The 19,482-nt window shown below is 42.9% G+C and overlaps 1 protein-coding gene across 3 annotated transcripts in view; it reads right to left on the bottom strand.

Annotated features, from left to right (window-relative positions):
* LOC310874285 (sodium channel protein type 4 subunit alpha A-like) overlaps window positions 1-19,408 on the bottom strand; it is a 47,604-nt gene extending 28,196 nt beyond the window's left edge. For 2 of the 3 annotated variants that reach the window (XM_083787022.1, XM_083787021.1), the window contains exons 1-7: window positions 18,711-19,408; window positions 3,647-3,941; window positions 2,134-2,254; window positions 1,383-1,470; window positions 1,046-1,174; window positions 501-592; window positions 55-324 (exon numbers count right to left, since the gene is read on the bottom strand). In XM_083787022.1, the coding sequence (XP_083643148.1) occupies window positions 55-324; window positions 501-592; window positions 1,046-1,174; window positions 1,383-1,470; window positions 2,134-2,254; window positions 3,647-3,892 (946 nt within the window). In that variant the 5' untranslated portion in view covers window positions 3,893-3,941; window positions 18,711-19,408. Of the gene's footprint in view, window positions 1-54; window positions 325-500; window positions 593-1,045; window positions 1,175-1,382; window positions 1,471-2,133; window positions 2,255-3,646; window positions 3,942-18,710 lie in introns of those variants that run through there. The other variant, XM_083787023.1, reaches the window with a different exon arrangement.
* Between the last annotated feature and the right edge of the window lie 74 nt (window positions 19,409-19,482).

Raw genomic sequence — 19,482 nt, forward strand, 5'->3', positions numbered from 1 at the left:
TGCCAAAAATAAATAAATAAAAGCACATGATGCAGCCTATTCTTTTAAACTTACCGCTATTGTCAATGTATTCCTCAAAATCAAAAGTGCTGTTGGAATATGTGGTATTATTGAAATCCATCGTATTGTTGAACGCCATGGTGTCATTGAGGATGAAGGTGGAGTTTGTTGAGATGGGCCATCGAATACACTTGTGCTTTAGGTTTCCCATGAAAAGCTGAAGGCCAATGAGGGCAAAGACCGCAAGGGAAAATACAGTAAGAATCATCACATCCACCATTTTCTTCACTGACTGGATCAAGGCAGCCACAATGGTTTTCAAACCTGCAAAAAAACAATTGAAACTGCTTTAAAAACCAAATGGTTTTAATTGAAAACATCCAATGCACAAAGTGCACAATTAACAACGAATCGGAATAACACATGGGAGGATTCTACATCTTATTACAAAAATAAATAAATCAGACAATTTAAATATTTACCAGCTCATGAATACTCACCAGGAATCACAGTGATTGTTTTAAGGGCTCGAAGTACACGAAATGTCCTGAGGGCTGACACATTGCCAAGGTCGACAAACTCAGTGACGTACCTGGGGATAGACATCCACAAGAGATCCAAGTCATTAGTCAGAGGAAGCATATTGTAAATAGGCTGTGTGCAAGGTCTGAGTAATTGCTTAAGCCACTGAGGAGAACCAAGCAAGACAGACAGTGTGTGACTGACTGACTTTCCTTAATTATATGTACTGTAGGTTAAATTAGAAATAGACTTTGGTTTAACTGCATAAATAATCAGTTTTGGATCGGTACCCATCTTTTATTTTTTTAATATGCTTGAGAGGTCTGGCATGTGTGATGATAATAAACTATTTGAATAACATGCAGTGCTTGATAAACATATAAGCTCTGCATCATACACATGGGTTAAATTCCAAGATGAGAAAAACAGCTGTTGAAATAGAAAGCATATATAATCATTTATTTTAATCAGTTAAAACCGATATGAGAGGTTGGATAACCTGTCAGTGTGCCTTAATACTTACGCCATGCTGATCACCATGAAATCCAGCCAATTCCATGGATCTCGAAGGAATGTAAAAGACCCAATACAGAAACCTCTCGACAACACTTTGATTGTTGCCTCAAAGGTATATATACCAGTAAAAACATACCTGGAGAAACAGTTAACCATCAGTTCAACAATGTCAAATAAAGTACAAAGTAAAATTGAGCGCACGTGCGCACCCACACCCACACCCACACCCACACCCACACACACACACACACACACACACACACACACACACACACACACACACACACACACACACACACACACACACACACACACACACACACACACACACAAGGTATACTCACTCAGCAGTTTTACTCCATGCTGGTGGATTGCTCATCGTCATAAATACACAGTTCGCTAGAATAGTTAGCATTATGAACATGCTAAATAATTTGATTGGGGGTTAAGGAAAATGTTTCACTTATCGTTCAACAGAAATGTCTTTCTAACTGGATCTTTATCATGTCCCATCCATGGCACCACACCGCATGGCACAACACATCATATTGTTAAACAATGTCAAGCTGGCTGCAAAATTGTCCACCAGGCACCAGGTACTGCAAATGCCATATACAAATGCCTATACTACACCTCTATGTTGTCTTGTTATGTTAATGTTGATCCAGAACAGTTTTGTAAATATATAATATCAGAGTCAGAGTGATTGAACATGCTAAAAAAAAGAGTGCATTCAACACGCAGAAATAGTAGTAGCCGTTAGTAGAACCTCTTATCAACCAGGCCCATTATCATTGCCACTGCCCACTAAATTAATACATAATAATAATAATAAATCACAGAGAAAGATTTTTTTTAAGGCAAGAAAAAACAATGACTTGGAGTAACTCATTAAAAAATGAAGATATGGATGTGACTAGTTAATTTCTTGGGATTGTGACCTTTGAGAACTATGAACATTATTCATAGTTAATTTTCACCCTGCACAAATAATTTGTGGTAGCTCTTGTAAAGTGTGAACTTGGAGAACACGGTACTTCTGATTAATCCCTCACCCCACCCTTTGCTTTGCATAAGAACACCAACAAAAAGGATATGAATGTATGAGAATTTTAATGGATCCTCTTCTAACTAAATTAAACGGGGTCAGGCAGTAGCAAGCCGATTCAGCGTTGAACCTGTAGATTGTGTTTCCTTTCGTGATCACAATGAATGTCTGAAAAACACAAAGAGACATACAGTATGTGCTTGCACTCATGTAATTTAGCTATCAAAATAAAAATGTTATGTTACAATAAATTATTGATAATCACCTGGAAATACTATACTGGTTCTCAAACTGTGAGACATGCATGTCAGTTATGCCAGCGGTTCCCAAACCATTCCATGCCAAGGACCCACAAATAGCCATAGCCTCTGTCTGTCTGTCTGCGGCCCCCATATTGTGAAATGGCTAAAGAAGAAATACATGAAAATAGCTAAAATAGCCGATCTATACGCTAATTACATGTCCAGAATTGGGTTGAAAGTGGAATTTATTTAATTTAAATGTAATTTAATATTCATTCATTCATTTATTCTTCTCTTTTCCAATTGTCCCCCCTATGCAATCATAACCACTGCATGAGGGATAATGCAGGCAGCCGTGATAACTAACGGAAAGTAAACAATCTATCTTTCTGTGTTAGGGTATGCACTATGCAGGCAGTAAAGAATAGCAAGCTAGTTGTGCACAAAAATGTGCACTGTGTCCAAGTGTTTGAACTGGGGTTTCGTTGTCTATCTGTGTCTGTAGATGGGTAGTGCTTCATGTCTCTCAGGCGTTGCCACCTCAAGTCCTGTAAAAATCCTGTAAACACCTGATCGATGACAAAAGATAAATACATGGAGGTAGTCCTATATATTATAATTGGCTTACGGGAGGACAGACAGACGGACCTCTGCAATCACACTTATGTCAGCCATAACCATATAAGGAATTCCCAATGCAGCTACGCTCAAATATGGAGTGTGTTGTCCAGCGTGATCTAGTATGAGAGTGACGATACTAGCGTTGACTCCCGCGGAAGTGCTCATTCTATCTCAATAGTTCCGCACCACGCTTTGCGGCGAGATCAAAGCGTGTTGCCACTCTCTTCTTCTACGGCTCTGGTGTTGTCTAAAAAAGGGACACAACAGGGAGACTGACAGGTACAACAGGTACTCTGATAAAGCCCCCGCACTATGACTCAGATATATTGGTTGGATTGGCGGTGCGACGTAGGTGTGAGGGTCGCATAACAACCAAAATCTAGAGAACAATCCAGGAAACGGGTGGCAACCTTACCTTTAGACTTAGGCTATCAATATATTCTTGTGCCATGTACCTCTACCATAATATGTGATAATATAATACCTCCGATTTATATAGCACTTTTCTAAGTCGTGATCATTTACTGTAAGATCACATTGTCCAAGATTATTGTCCAAGAGCTACGTGTCCTTACTATTATCGTTTGTAATGTTGGTAAAGCAATGGAAACCAAACTGTATAATTAAGCCTCAGCCAAATATGAACAAATAATGTAGATGTAAACTAGGAGGTGTTGGTGTCCAGCTGGGGACTGACCTTCTGTGCTTTATAGAAGGGGTCTAAGTCCTCCAGGGGTGTGTTGAGCAGCTCCGGGGGAGGGTCTCCAAAGATCATGGGCAGACCTTTGCCCGCCTCCAGATCACCTTTTGGGGCCTCCTTGTCATGGTCACCTATTTCTGCTGCCCCTTTCCTTTCCTCCGCGAGCCTTTCGATCTCCGCCAGTGATTCCGGGGTGAAGAGGCGGAAAGCGGTGCCTGGAAGAGAGAGCAGCAGGGTGGCCATCTTCGCATTGCGAAGGGATAGCACCACACCGGGGTCTCTCTAGAGGGCACTGGAGAGAGAGAGAGAGAGAGAGAGAGAGAGAGAGACAGAGTGAGGTGGATAGGATAATTGACTCTTTTTTTATGCTAAAAGATTAAGGACCCCATCTTGCGCCCACCTCACCACTTATCCCTAAACGTATTTGTCATTTTTTACTATTTTGAAACATAATTTAAAATAGTTCAACTAGCCGATCTACATCGACATGTTGTGAGCTTGTAGATCGGCTATTTGAACCATTTTAAAAGGTTTTTCAAAATTGTAAAAAATGGCAAATAAGTCTAGGGCGGTGCAAGATATAGCCCTAAGAATTTGGAAAATGGTCTGTAGTAATGTAAAGTATACATGATTTTAACATGGTACATCATTGTCAGACCAAATTGTAGTGCGGTTTCCAAATACAACGACCTATGGATATCTACACTAATAAATGGTGTCCAGAATATAGCTCGAGTTTGTCACCTATTAAGATATTAAGTACAAAATAATATATAGTATGTCTAACGGTCAATCTAATAACATTACTACCCTTTAATACAGTACAGTTGCACAACCTATGGTTCAAGAGCTATGGGCCATAGGATGATTTGAAAAATGTGGGGTGGAGGCTCTTTCTTGGCCTACAGGGCAAAAGTTTACAAGGCAAAGTTTCATGCCACTCGGTCTGGCTGTGCCTGAGATTAGCTGTTCACAGACACACAAACATTCAGAGTCAGACGGACAGGGGTGATTAACATAATCTCTGCCTCCTGGCCGCTCCGGCAGCACAGTAGTAGTGTTATGGGAACAATGTAATGTTGCGATGTAAGCATAGATGACAGGAGTTAAAGGATGTAGGATAGGCCTCCTACGACCTACATAACATAACAGGCCTCATATGAAGGTAAAGTGGCCACCTGGAAAACGGAAGGTTCCTGGTTCGATTGGCGGCTCCCGCCGAGTCCGTTGTGAAGTGTCCTTGAGAAAGACACTAACCCTTAACTGCTCCCAGTGAGCAAGTTGGTGCCTTGCATGGTTTCATCTGCTGTGAATGTGTGTGTGAAATGAATGTTATGCACGTTGTATAAAGGTGCTATTAATGCACTGTTTGCATTTACTCACATATCATTTCTACAGTTTGTAGAAGTGATATAGTCAAATGATAATTTAGACATTTAGAAAAAGTTGATCCAGCCAATACTGACAACCACCCACACACACACACACACACACACACACACACACACACGCAGGCCATCCTCATCCAGCCCATACCCCACCCTAGTGGCAGCCACATCATGTACAGACACCTACTACACAGGGCAGGCATTATAAAAACATACAAGTCAGTGGCATGCAAACATCTTCTCAATGGATATGAGCAGGCCATAAACCCTGGCATTAAGTTATTAATACAGGTATGTATTGGAATTGCACTGGAAGCACTATGCACATGGTAATGAGAGTATGTGAGATATGGAATTTGTGCCACGTGTTTGTCTGTGAGCATGTTTGAGTGTCATTAACCACCGTCGGCTTAGCTGCCTTGTTCTATGTCCAGGTCCCCAACCCCAAACCGCAAGCTCCACCCTATATGCCTCACCCGCTACCCTGAGAGCAGGATGAAGGTGACCCACATAAAAATGTCACGGTAATGACAAAGTGACAAGCCACACTTGGGACCATGCAGTGCTGGAGCTCCAAACAGGGTACTTTCCACAGAACCAAAGGGACCCTAACATTACTCGTGTACATCAGATTACACATATTAGCTTAGCAGACGCTACATGCCCAGGCCAAGTTGCACTGCTTCCTTCCAAGCGGCCTCTATCAATGCGTTTAGCAACTAGACAGGAGCAGCTAAGGTTAGGGGTTTCGATGTCATGTTCAGAAGAGTTTGATTCCCTTGTTTCTCTTTGTATGCAATCTACCATCACGTGTAACTAATAAATTAAGTCATTTCAACCAGACAGACCTTGGATGTCATTGATATCTAAAAGTATATAATCTCACTTATTCATTGATAGAGAACTATTTGCAAAGAATTATTTGCATACTGAGCATCACAGTTTTCAATGCCATATGCTTCACAGTGTGTGACTGTGTGTGTGTATATATATATATATATATATATATATATATAAGAAAAATAAGACAAAACTGCAATCAGATAGTATTTATCGCTCATTATTTGTTTTCATCATATTCATGCTTATTTCAACAGTGAACTTGTAAAAGGTTGTTGCTGTTTGTGTAATAAACAACTTATTTAATGTACTATAATTCATCATTCATTTTCTCTATTCCCATTCTCATACCAGCTGGTCACAGATTTGTACCCTGGTCCTTCTCGACTTCACAGTATGTTTAGTATAAACCATTTTAAAAATCAATTTGATTAGGCCTGGGACGTGGCTCAGCATGTCACTCCTCCATCTCTCTCCCCCATTTCCTGTCAGCCTACTGTCTGTCCCTCTATAAAGAAATATAGAATAAAGGCAAAATCCGCAAAAAAAAAAGAAAATCTATTTGGTTAGTCAATCCTTCAGTGAATATTATTTGTAGAGAAGACTAGGACTAAGGGATAACAATATTCTAACTAAAGAGTTAACTGAACACAGATTCCACCTGCTGTTGACACATGTCGTCACAGATATGACAGTCAGCAGTACTGATGTCTTCATTTGGAGGATTATGTAGTGGGAACACTGGGAAGACTGCCTGTTTTCCCACAGATGTGGGAACTTGCAGGAGGAACTTTCCAAGGCACAATGCACAGACTGATGCACGTGATAGCCAGTAGCCAATACAGAGATACGCACATACACAACAACCCAACTTACAGATAATAATTACACATCTTCACACATATGAGGACACGCACACATTTGCACAGATACGATAGCTCCCCAGCTGCTACGGGCAATCAAGGCGAGGCCTCGGGTTACAGAGGGCCGATGACTCTGCTCATTCCATCTTGGCTGAGCCCTGACTTTCTGCTTCACATCCCTCCGATAAACAGGCCGGCATGCCAAACGCACTTACTGTGGCTAACTCACCGTTCTACCATCTATTTTACAAGGCTCCCTAATATGCAGAGTTTCCACCTCAGCACCCTGCCTCCCATTTTTTATTTTGAAATTCCGCTAGAGGATAGTCCCTTGAGTTGCAGCAACTCGTTCTCAAGGGGGTCCCATGTTCTAAACAACGCCAATACTGCTAGTCTAAACCACGTTTCAGACGTCATCATTCCCACCATCACAAAGACTGGCAATAGCAACCCCCAAAACAAAAGCATGCACATGCACACACACACACACACACACACCTCAAATTTCTGTTTTGTGTAAATAAAAAATCACACCTGTGTGAAGTGAGGGGCGCTAGTATATTAACGTCTAACTGTGTAAAACAAACGGTGCAAACACAAACATTAAACGCCATTAACAATAAAGAGACAATATGACGTAAATGGCATATTATGATTCCCTTTATTGTCATTGAACTAAAGACAAACATTAAACCTGTGTAAAAAAGGGGGAAAAAAAATATATATATATATATATAGATATATATAGTGACCCAGACATCCAGTCATTCTGTTCACTCTCGATCCCGCATCCCCCTCATCATCCCATTTCATGGCCTCCGTTCTGGGAGTAAAGGGGCCTCAGTGGGCTCACTAGGCTTAAAATACACTAGACGATGATGGATTTGTTTCATCATGGCCCACAGGATACTTTTCCTGATTACATTGTCACGTCATTAATTGTGAGAAGACGAAAACCCATCCCTTGAAAAGCAGGGGCCATGTTTCGGAAAGCTTGTCAATCTTGACAATGGGAGAAAACTCTTATAATAAGATGGAGAAGGCTTGAGATGATGGTGCCTTGTTTTTTAGTGAATTTAGTGAATAATGCATTTTGGCGCCATTTTAACATTTGTATGTTTGAGACAAAATGTTGAAACCCTAAACTTAGTGATATTGAATTTCTATTAAAATCAGGGGGGCAGTCAGACAGATATTTTGTGAAGCCACTAAGAAAATCGGGACTTCCTGAAAGTTCATATAATGGCCTGTTGAAAAAAAAGAAAATCTCCATAGAGGTCCATGTATTTGGGCCCAACTTCACCTAGACTGTATTACCTTAATAAACATGGTCATGAATACTTTCTGCTTCCAGACACTAGTTTAAAGTCTCATTTCTCATGTCATAATATTCTTTTTGGAATATTATGGTCCCATTTATTTAAAAAAAAGTCGCGTATGTTCTGAGGGGCGTGGCTACCGTTACAGTCTATGATCGGGAGCCACCCCCCGTTCAAACAAACGAAGAAGAAGGGGGGGAAGTCCCGCCTCGTTGTCTGGGCCAGCCAATGGCCAGCTGGGCCCAAACGGATCTAGAAAGATGGCGATTTACAATTCAAGGACTGACTGGCTTCATCTTACGTCCATATCAGACCCGGAGAACGCTTTGTCCATATATTTTTTTACAGTCTATGATTAAAATAGACAAACTGGGATCACACTCATGACGGAATATGTTTAACTACAACTATTTATTTCAGGTAAATATAGAGCCCTTAGCCCTATCTCAATTTCACATTCATTGCCCACAAGCAAGTAGACACTAACTATTTCTGTACCATCTGAAGAAATAAATGAACACAGGATTTCATTATCTCCACCAGGCAGAAGCTAGCTTGTCTGTCTGTCTGTCTGTATCATCTTGCAACTACTAGACTGATAGTGATCAGTTTAAAATAGCATTTTTTTTATTTAATAGCAGCCAGGAGAATGAGACATCAAAAGCTGGTAGCCAGCAAATTGGCACTATAGGAACCAACAATACTGACACTTGACATCTTATGGACTTACTGTGCAATATGATTGTTACGAGTGAGTACGGATGAGGACCCAAATGCAGGCGACAGTAGGCAGAGCAATAAACTTAGAAGGATTTATTAAAACAAACTGAGGTTCTTCCATAAACAGGGCAAAGAAGGAAGGACAAAAACACAGAAACCATACAGGAACTCACACCACAGGGAACTACGAACCAACAAGAACATAATGCAAACACAGGACTTAAATACACACAGGATAACAGGGCACAGGTGGAACCAAAATACAATCAACATTAGGATAGGCTGGGGGACTAAAAGGACACAGGTGGAAACACTGACAATTACAAGGCAGGATAGACAAGGTAACTAACAGTAACAAGGAAGACAGGAACACTAGGCACAATACTACAAAATAAGAAACACAAAACCAAGGCAACAACAGAGTAACAGAAAACCAAAACCAAAGAGAAACAGTCAGGAACACATGAGCAAAAACATACAAATACTACTACTAGACATGATACTGAGATGATACTAGACAAGATACTACCGACATGATTCTGCTGACATGATACGGACATGTTACTAGACATGATACTATACAAAGATACTGACATTATACTGTCCATGATATTGACAAGATGACCATGATACTGACATGATATTGACATGATACTCAAAGTTCACAGTCCGAGGAGCGGACCGTGACAGTACCTCCCTCCCAACGGACGGCTCCAAGACGTCCAACAAGGACCACCAAACAAGGGTGGGCGGTGGGGGTCAGGAGGAGGGAGCCAGATGCAGGGAAACAAGGGCAGAACAAGGGGCAGAGTGGGGCAGAACCAGGGCAAGGAAGAAAACAGAACTGGCAGGGTCAGGGCAAAAATACTGGGCCAATAGAACTGGACAGAACAGGACAGGACCGGGAAGGGCAAAAAAACACGTGACTCAAGGCTAAAAGACTAGGAGCAGACGAACAGTTAATACACACATAGGAAAGGACAAATACAAAGACAAGCACAAACAAACCAGACAGACAAAAAACACAGCCAACAGACATCACAGACTAGCCGACGGCAGACAGCTAGGTGTAATTCTGAACCGGACAGAGACACAAGAAAACACTGACAGAGAGACAGAGGACAGAGCGAAAACGTACAGACTCACACAGATAGACAGGAGGGCAGACACACAGACAGACATGCAGAAAGGCACATAGACAAACACATAGGCACCAACTGAGACATACCAACAGACAAACAGATTACCTGACAAACTGCCAGGCAAGCAGACAAACAGGTGACTTGACACATCAACAGGCGGGAAAACAAGTCGGAGGAAAAACTGGACTGGGGAGTAAACAGGCGGACAAGCTGACTGGCAGACAGACTAGCAGACAAACACAAGGGGAGACAAGCTGACAGACAGAAGGGGAGATCGGTAGACGGGCTGGGTAGTGGACTAGCTAAACTTCTTTCTGTAGGGCCGGCCCTAACAGGATGGAACAGAGGGGGCTGAGAAGAGGCAGCAGTTTGGGGAAAATGAGGGACAGGGAGGCGGGGAACAAATGTCCTGCTGGAAGGGAAAACAGTGGAGTTGGACTGGGGAACTGGAGACGGAGGGCTATCTACAAGAGGGACAGAACTACAGACTGGGCCAAGGCCTGGGCTACAGACAGGGCTGGAGACAGGGCTGGGGACAGGGTTACAGACAGGGCTGGAGACAGGGCTACAGACAGGGCTACAGACAGGGCTGGAGACAGCTGACACAGACACGGGCAGGGTGTCGGCGGGGACAGCCGACCAGAGTTCATACGGGATGTCGGCAGGTTTGGCCGACCAGAGTTCGGGCAGAACATCGGCGGGGCAAGCCGATGCAGGTTCCAACAGGGTGTTGGCAGGGACAGCCAATGCAGGCTCGGACAGGGTGTCGGTCGGCAACAGAAGTACCTCGGCGTTGCTGGGTAGCAGCAGCGGAGACTCACTGTCACCGTTGCTGGACAGCTGAGGAGGTTCACTGTCGCTGGGCGGTGGTGCACGCTGGTCGCCGGACGGTGTTGCACGCTGGTTGCTGGGCGGTGGTGCACGCTGGTCGCCGGACGGTGGTGCACGCTGGTCACCGGACAGTGGTGCACGCTGGTCGTTGAGCTGCAGTGGAGACTCACCGACACTGGACAGCAGCAGAGACTTTCGGTCACTGCCGCTGGACAGGAGTGGAGCCTTCACGTGGCTGGGCAGCAGTAGGGGCTCACCGCCTTTGACTCTGGGCTGCTCTGTGGCATTGGGCAGCGGAGAGTGCTGACGGCGTCTGGAGGAGGAACCACGCCTTTTCCTGGCGGGGCCCCGGTTCCCCACACAAAGGGCCAGACGAGAACCCTCAAACGGGTCTAGAGCTGGAGACAGTTCATGACAAACGGGTTCAGGAAAGGCAGGAACAGAGCAGGTAGATAGCGGGCTAGTGGGCGCAGGACTGGCAGGCTGGAGGTTCACAAACCCAATTCTGATGGTCTGGCATGCAGACTGGGCACTAGCAGGCTGAGGGCTGGCATGTAGGTGGCTTGCATCTGCCAGGCTGGCTGGCTGAGAAGACTGCAGGCGATCTCTTTAATCAGACCTGCAAGCTCGCCGGCCAGCTTAGGCCTGCAATAAGCCACCCGGAGGGCCCTTTTCAAATTCTCAACCTTTTGCTCAAGGCTAATGGAGGGCTGGAGGCTATACACAACAATGGACTCAATGTAGCTCATCACCTCTCTTAGTCCAAAATCTGCAATGTCGTCCGCTGGGTCCATACTGGTTGGTTCGTACTGTTACAAGTGAGTACGGATGAGGACCCACATGCAGGCGACAGTAGGCAGAGCAATAAACTTAGAAGGATTTATTAAAACAAACTGAGGTTCTTCCATAAACAGGGCAAAGAAGGAAGGACAAAAACACAGAAACCATACAGGAACTCACACCACAGGGAACTACGAACCAACAAGAACATAATGCAAACACAGGACTTAAATACACACAGGATAACAGGGCACAGGTGGAACCAAAATACAATCAACATTAGGATAGGCTGGGGGACTAAAAGGACACAGGTGGAAACACTGACAATTACAAGGCAGGATAGACAAGGTAACTAACAGTAACAAGGAAGACATACTACAAAATAAGAAACACAAAACCAAGGCAACAACAGAGTAACAGAAAACCAAAACCAAAGAGAAACAGTCAGGAACACATGAGCAAAAACATACAAATACTACTACTAGACATGATACTGAGATGATACTAGACAAGATACTACCGACATGATTCTGCTGACATGATACGGACATGTTACTAGACATGATACTATACAAAGATACTGACATTATACTGACCATGATATTGACAAGATGACCATGATACTGACATGATATTGACATGATACTCAAAGTTCACAGTCCGAGGAGCGGACCGTGACATTAATGTATGTTTGTTTATAGATTTGTTTGAGTATTTAAGTATTGAGTATATTAATGCACTGAGCTGGATTGCCAATCAATTTCATTGTCTTGTACAATGACAATAACGATTTTCAGATTCTGATCACTCACGCCCCTGCCCTTTTGCCTCAAAGTGCCCTTTCTCTAAAAATAAAAAATTCTGTCCAATATGTCCTTAGATATAGGGCAGGATAAATGTTTTCCGGGGCCATTGCTTGGGGGCTCCAGGGGGCCAGGGTCAATGTGGCCAATAAGAGCTTACCGGTATGTGGGGGGCCAATAAGGGCTAATTGGTCCTTCAAGACGAACATTTGACAAGTAATGATAATTCCACTATCATAATTATTATTTATAATTTTAATGTGCTGGCTGCCATCAGTCAGTTTTACCTGATGCAGAGCTGTCAAGTGCCCTGACTGCCCTACCACCATGTTGTCATGACCTCGTTAACCTAATGAGAGTGAGACAGGCAGCAAGCATGTTAAGTTTACCCCCCCTGGTCCCCCATCAATACATTGTTGCTTTTAGTAACTTCATTTTGTCATATAAGACATCCAATGTAGGCCCACTACATTTCTGGTATGTAATGGCACAAGGGACAGACCCCACAAAAAGACCACCCCCCAAAAGTTGGCGTGTGCCACGTGCGCGCGCGTTTGACCCCCTGCCCCCTCAGTGCTCTCTGCACGGCCCTGTGTCCCACACTAGGATACGTGGATTTACTCAAGAATGATGCAGGAGTGCAAAGTACCAACAAACTGGCCACGTGTATAGAGACCCGGGAATCCGGGATGACAGGAAACGACGATGGAGGGCTCATCTAAGGACGACTTAAGAGAGAGAGAAAATGGCTACACATGATATCTAGAGTCACATGATAAAAATGTATCATACAGATTTTTGATATTACATTGTACATCGTTTGTTTTTTTAGGGGTAAATATGCCCCTTCAGTGTGTATTTGACAAGACATCCAATCAATCAATCATTTCCATAGGTAAGCAACTAGGCCTGGCAGAGATCTGAGGGAGTGCACCTTTCTTTCTTTTTTCACATCAATTTGGAGACATTGCAACTTCTGTCATTTTCATTACCGCCCTAATTTGTGTTCTCAGTCTGACCTTTTACAAAACAGAATTGACAAAAGATAAGCATGCTTCATCGTACGCAAGTTAACGCAACCAATCAAAAAAACTGTTGGGACCGATCACCATCAAACTATACAAAAACAATCCCAGTGGGGAATATGCTGGAATTGGAATTGCATCTGGTGGAAAAACTGAGGAAGAGGCAGGGTTAACTAAGGGTTTCTAAATCATCCATAGAGATACGCTGTCATATACTTGTCACAACACATTAAGTCCACCACACGTCTATACATTTGACGTGACATTCCGGTTGAGGCTACTGAAATAGAGACACCCATGCATATGTTACACTAGCTGGTGTTGGAATGTGGAAGCTATATTCCTATCCGGAAATCATATGAAGTTACTTAGTTTTTGTTTTGTTGACACAAATACAACATGAACTCAAAAGAGATGCTGCACCCCTGAATACTACATTGAAATCTTTCATTCCCAGTGTCTTGGGGGTGTTTAGTCAAATAGCAAAATGTAGTGCAGTGACATTTGAGAGGCACCAGGAGCTGATGGCACTTCCATTGGAAATGCAAACATAGAAGCATCAAATATTGTGCCACAACCTTTTCCTAGTTCATTTGGATTTAATATTAGCATAACAATGTCATCATTGTTTCCTCATTGTTCCAAAATGGGATTATACTGAGCGATTGAAATGACAGCCTGTCTTTGCAATGCCAGTGCATATAGTATTTAACCAATTTACAATTTATGTAACCTCATTAACTGGATTAATTGTTTGGATTTTATTTTATAAGTATGGAATTTACAATATGGAAAAGCCACGCATAATAAACCTATTCTTATACACTATGATGTCATGCCTGGAATGTACAGTAGTTAAGTTGTAAACGAAATATCTACAAAGTAAACAACGGCTTTTATCCATACGTCGTTTGACATTTGCTGTGCCCTCATTGGTCCATTTTCTCACGGGGTCAAATCTCATGCTGCCGCTGCCTTGCACTCTACTCTCTTCAACACCCTGTCACCCACCATTTAACCTTGTGTTTGAAACCCTACGGGGGACCCACAGACATCCTTTACACCTGTCATGTTATATAATATAAGTAACTCTCGCATTATGGTGTGGTTTATGATTAACGCTAAGAACACATCTTCAACCTATGGTACCAATGCCAAAACTAGCACAGGTCACTGGCATAAGTGTGAGGGAGAGGAGTTTTCTTTTCAAATAAAAGTATAAAAGAAACTAGATGAACTTGTGTGCCTCTGGGCACAGGTCTCCACCAGGGCAGGTCAGGTTATGGCCTCCTGATGGCCAATGTGAAAGGGGTGCCATTTCTTCTTACACCTTGGATGGCAATTGAATGATTTGAGGTATTTTTTTCCAAAAATGTTTTTTGCAAAAATCCACCTGTTGGTGGTGCTATAACAGGCCAATGTGGGATATATGGTGGGATATAATCCTCAGCCTAGTATGAAAGTCTGTGAAAGATGTCACGTAAATTGCATGCTGTGTTCATGATTTGAGGGTTTTTGTTAAAAACGGGCCAATCCTGCAAACTTTTGCATCGACCGGAGATTAGCTGTATACAGACAGACAGACGGACGGACGGACACACCTGTGTTTGTGTTGGGACAAAAATTAGGTTACATACACTAAAAGCTGGATATAGGATTGACCCTAAAAAATGAAGGACAATTAAGTCCTCTGTACATCCTGCACATAATTCTGCATTCATTCAATCTCAGAACTCTGACTTGGGAGTCATAATTGCATGTTGATATGGCACACTCACTATCAAGAAAATAAGAACATGGCACTTCATGCCAAAAAGGTTGCCGATAACAGGAAACTGTATAAAACTGTAAATTGAAAACCGTACTGAAAAATCTATTCATGGTGATAATGTCATTAATTGCTATTATTATAATGTCTAATACGGTAAATGGTTATGTAGTGCTAATTAAAATCAAAACGTTTAAGCCAGTTATACTTTAGTTGTGCGCAGGTGTCGCAGATTTAGACACATGTTCATGGGCTCAAGGATCATGTTGGTGCCTTTATGTTAGTTTGTTTTTACTTTTCATTATGATAACCAAGTAGGGTGCCATAAAAACAGTGAGCACGGTATTCCAGGCCAGCATGCATTATATGAATGCTGAGAGGATTGCTGCCGTCGTTTTTGTGACATGCTTCTCTCAATGCATACCAACAAGCTGTGAGGACTTAAAGTAAGCCCCCTGCTTTTCTTTAATGCACGGCAAAATCCTGAGTGGTAATTTAACTCAGTGTAAAATTGGTCAAAGAAGCTCATAGAATTACATTTCAGAGTCATTGCCATAAAAGGCACAAAGAAGATCTGCACAATATACTGTAGCTCCCATTTAATAGTACATTTAATAGTACTTCCGTAGTCACTACATCAGTCAGTAGGCTACTATTACCAGTAAGACGCCCTGAAGGCGAAAAGCAATGGCGCTTTGGCATGGGGGGTCAGATCAACATATGAACAGGCCAGCTCCATATATGGAGATCTGCGGGTGGCAGCGGGGGCAGTGTCTTGAGTGTACAGGGTTTGTTGAGGGCCCAGGTACTAGATAGGGCCGGGCCTTGTTTTCAGGCCTGTTGAGAAGTTTTCGCCGGCTGCGCTAATAACTTTGGGGCGTCTAGAGTTTGAATGGACAGGTATTAGTCAAAAGGGAGACATCGAAGAGGAAGGAATTTTGGTTGAATTTGGCAACCCACCTGCAAATGTATTTTCTGTTTTAAAGAGCTGGAGAAACTGGGAGTTCCCAGCAGCATACCTTGGGCTGAAGAGTGCCTCAAGTCAGAATTGTATTAGCCTCAGAGACCACAGGCATTTTGTTGTATTGGATCAACTTGAACTCTACTGACTTAAGGCTTGATTTTATTCGACTTATTTTCTTCTTTTTTTCCTTTATATTAACCACATTCAACCTGGCATCTCTATTTTGGACATGTCATCATCATTATAGGCAAAGGTTTCCCAAGAAATGTCAGTGAATTTCAAAGATCTTTAGAAATAGCGAGAAAAACAAATGTTGTTCTACAAGCTCGCATCACGATATATTGTGGGCGTGTAAAGTCTGTAGACTGACTTGAGCTAAGTTGACATCATCACTCTCTGCTACCAACCAAATTCTATGGTTTCTTCTGTCCATGAGCACAATTTGGCTATGTTCACAGGAAGGAGGCCGGGCAGGGAGGTCAATCTTTGTCACTGCACCAGCAACTCCTGGTGTGTGTGTGTGTGTGTGTGTGGGGGGGGGGGGGGGGGGGGTGTTTAATGGTGAGGAGTAGGGTGGAGGCGCTGTGTCCTCCCTGTGGGGGCTGGTTACTGGCAGGTGAGCTATGTAGGGGCAGCAGTGACAAGACTACACAGAAATGTGTGAAGTCTGGAAAGCTGGTGGAAAGCTAGGAGACAAATGAAACAAATACCAGCACAACAATACCTGTATAACTCCATGGCATTTTTTACTAAAAGCAGGCCATTTCAGTCCATGTTATCCACAGCCAGAAACAACAGAACTAGTAATAGAGAATGATGGGGAGTTGATTTGGGTAAAGTATCTTCCGAATAGGGTAAAATGTTGAAAAATATTAAAACTATTTTGTATATCCTAACTTTTCATGGTGTTAATAAAAAATACAACAATTATACATCCATCCAGCACCTGTGACTAGACTGAGCTATTGTCATATTAATTACAGTCCCTTGAAAAAAACATGTGGCATCCAGTCTGATATGTCAACTACAACTAAGGAGTAAGAAAAGGGCCTGCAGGCCTGCTTATGAAACTCAAACCAGCAAAACAGATGCTATATAGCCAGTGAAGATCGCCACAGGAGTAAAATTCGACCAGAGACAAACACTGAAACACTCCGCTAACATGATATGATTCATGTGGTATATGATCTTCTCATGGGTTCAAACACGACTAAGCTTGGAGAGAATTGTGGTGATGATGAATCAGAAAACTCTACAGTTGGGTTTGAGGAAGAAAATATAAAGAATGTGTTATCTTTAACCTTACTTCACCTCTTGACTACTACAGAAATGACAGGGACCCTGCCAAGCAGTCACATGGCTTCCCTTGGTGAAAGAAACCCAAAACCAACACCTCCGGTGTCCAAGAGCATGTGATGCCTACGCTCACGCACGCACGCACACGCGCGCACGCGCACACACACACACACACACACACACACACACACACACACACACACACACACACACACACACACACACACACACACACACACACACACAGTGTTTTTTTTGTCATCTAGAACATATTTTGTGGAGGGAGGAATATGCCTGTATTCCCCTTGAACAACCAGCAATGGAAGACTCACTTTGTGCAAAGCAGAAAACCTGTACTTCTTGACTTCATTACAGGCCCTTATAACAGCTCCATTGGAAGGAGCACATCCATTTAAAGAGTGAGTGGCACAGGCATACTGCTGAAATGTTCTAATAGGAACTTCCTTTGTCCAGGAAGCCACAGCACCTGGGGCCTGGCTGTCTCCCAGAGTCCTACACCTCTGATTTGGGCAACATGGATTAGCAGTGGAGAAATGGTTGCATATGAGCATCCACAGCATCACATAATCTTGCCCATCTGCCAGGAAGACATGGGCTAAAAATAAAACACTTGCCCCCAGGGAGGGTACATAGTGGGAATAGAGAGTTGGGAGTGTCCAAACTGGCTATAGCACATTGGCACTTAATATATATATACTGCATATGATTGCATTGCGCCTGAGCAGGTATGTTCAGATGGCCACATCCTGCACTTCTCCCACCACAGTTGGTTCTTGGAGGCACCTGTGTGGCAACACATAGGCCACAAGGCCAGGTTCCACAAACATGACCACAAACGATGACCTGTGCAAGTGCATGCACAACACACACACACACACACACACACACACACAGTCACACATACATAGGCGGGTATAAATCCTAACTTTGACCACGCTCAATTATACTTTTACTGTGTGTCCAGTTGTCCACACAATCACATTGTTAATTAACATAGACCTAGTATGTTATTTAGCCTTGTACGAGACCAGTTATTTCATGTGCCAAATAAATGTGACAAGCTACCTAATTTTAACAACTGCATGCTTGTGCAAACAAAACAATGGGTATCAAATATGTTGATTTAAAAATATTAAGTCATAGCAGCATGCGTACACAATACAAGAGTAAAGGTATATTTGGCCAGGTACAACTTAAATAAATAACTTAAATTAAGTCAAACTACTTTCCACTAGAACTCAACACAACCTCACTTCAGTCAATCCACACAACTCAACACAGAAAAGCATGTAAACACTTACCTTGCACACTGTCAAATAAATTCCAATGAATTCAAGTAACTTTAGAAAAATAAGAATCCAAGTCTTCTCGTCAAGTCTTTTTTTTACTGGAGACTTAATTATCTCCCTCTGTCAGCCAAGGCTTGCTCCAGGACAGCTGTTGCTGTTGGCGTCCTGAATGAAACCTGAGAGTTGCTTCAGGTAGGATCAACGGAACTTCATGACACTCCAGAGAAGCTTTTTCACAGCGCGACCGCGTTGGTCCATGTTAGAGTTTGTAATCAATAATCATATCAGTCAACACCTAAGTTGAGTAGGCTACTACTGCGGTATCAATAGTTTTCTTCATCAATCAATGATATTCTTTGAATGATCAATTAGCTACACCTCTATCTACGTGTAGAATAGATTAAACTAGGCCTACTGCAACATTTCTGGTGCGCATTGGGCGCAACCTGCGACGCGCACAGTAAAGTAACCAACCAGACCAGCCTACTTTGAAATAGAGTGTAAGGTTAATATGCCATGCTTATACAGGTATATGTTGAAGGCAAATGTAATGTTTGCTCGTGGTGGAAATGGGACGCACAAGAATTGCCAGCGCGCAATCCGCGCATGCACCACCCAAGATATCGAATACTAAATCCAGTCCTGAGCCTAAACCACCTGATTCTCAGCAGCGGAGAAAAGCAGAGGACAGCATCAGTGAGTATCGTGGGCTGTGCAGTGCACTGTGCAGTGATGTCCCGCGTGTGTCAATGCATAAGGCTATATCTGGCTTCAAGGTGCCGGT

Source organism: Protomyctophum parallelum (genome assembly GCF_964188405.1).
Source record: "Protomyctophum parallelum genome assembly, chromosome: 17".
In the NCBI taxonomy this organism is placed as follows: domain Eukaryota; kingdom Metazoa; phylum Chordata; class Actinopteri; order Myctophiformes; family Myctophidae; genus Protomyctophum; species Protomyctophum parallelum.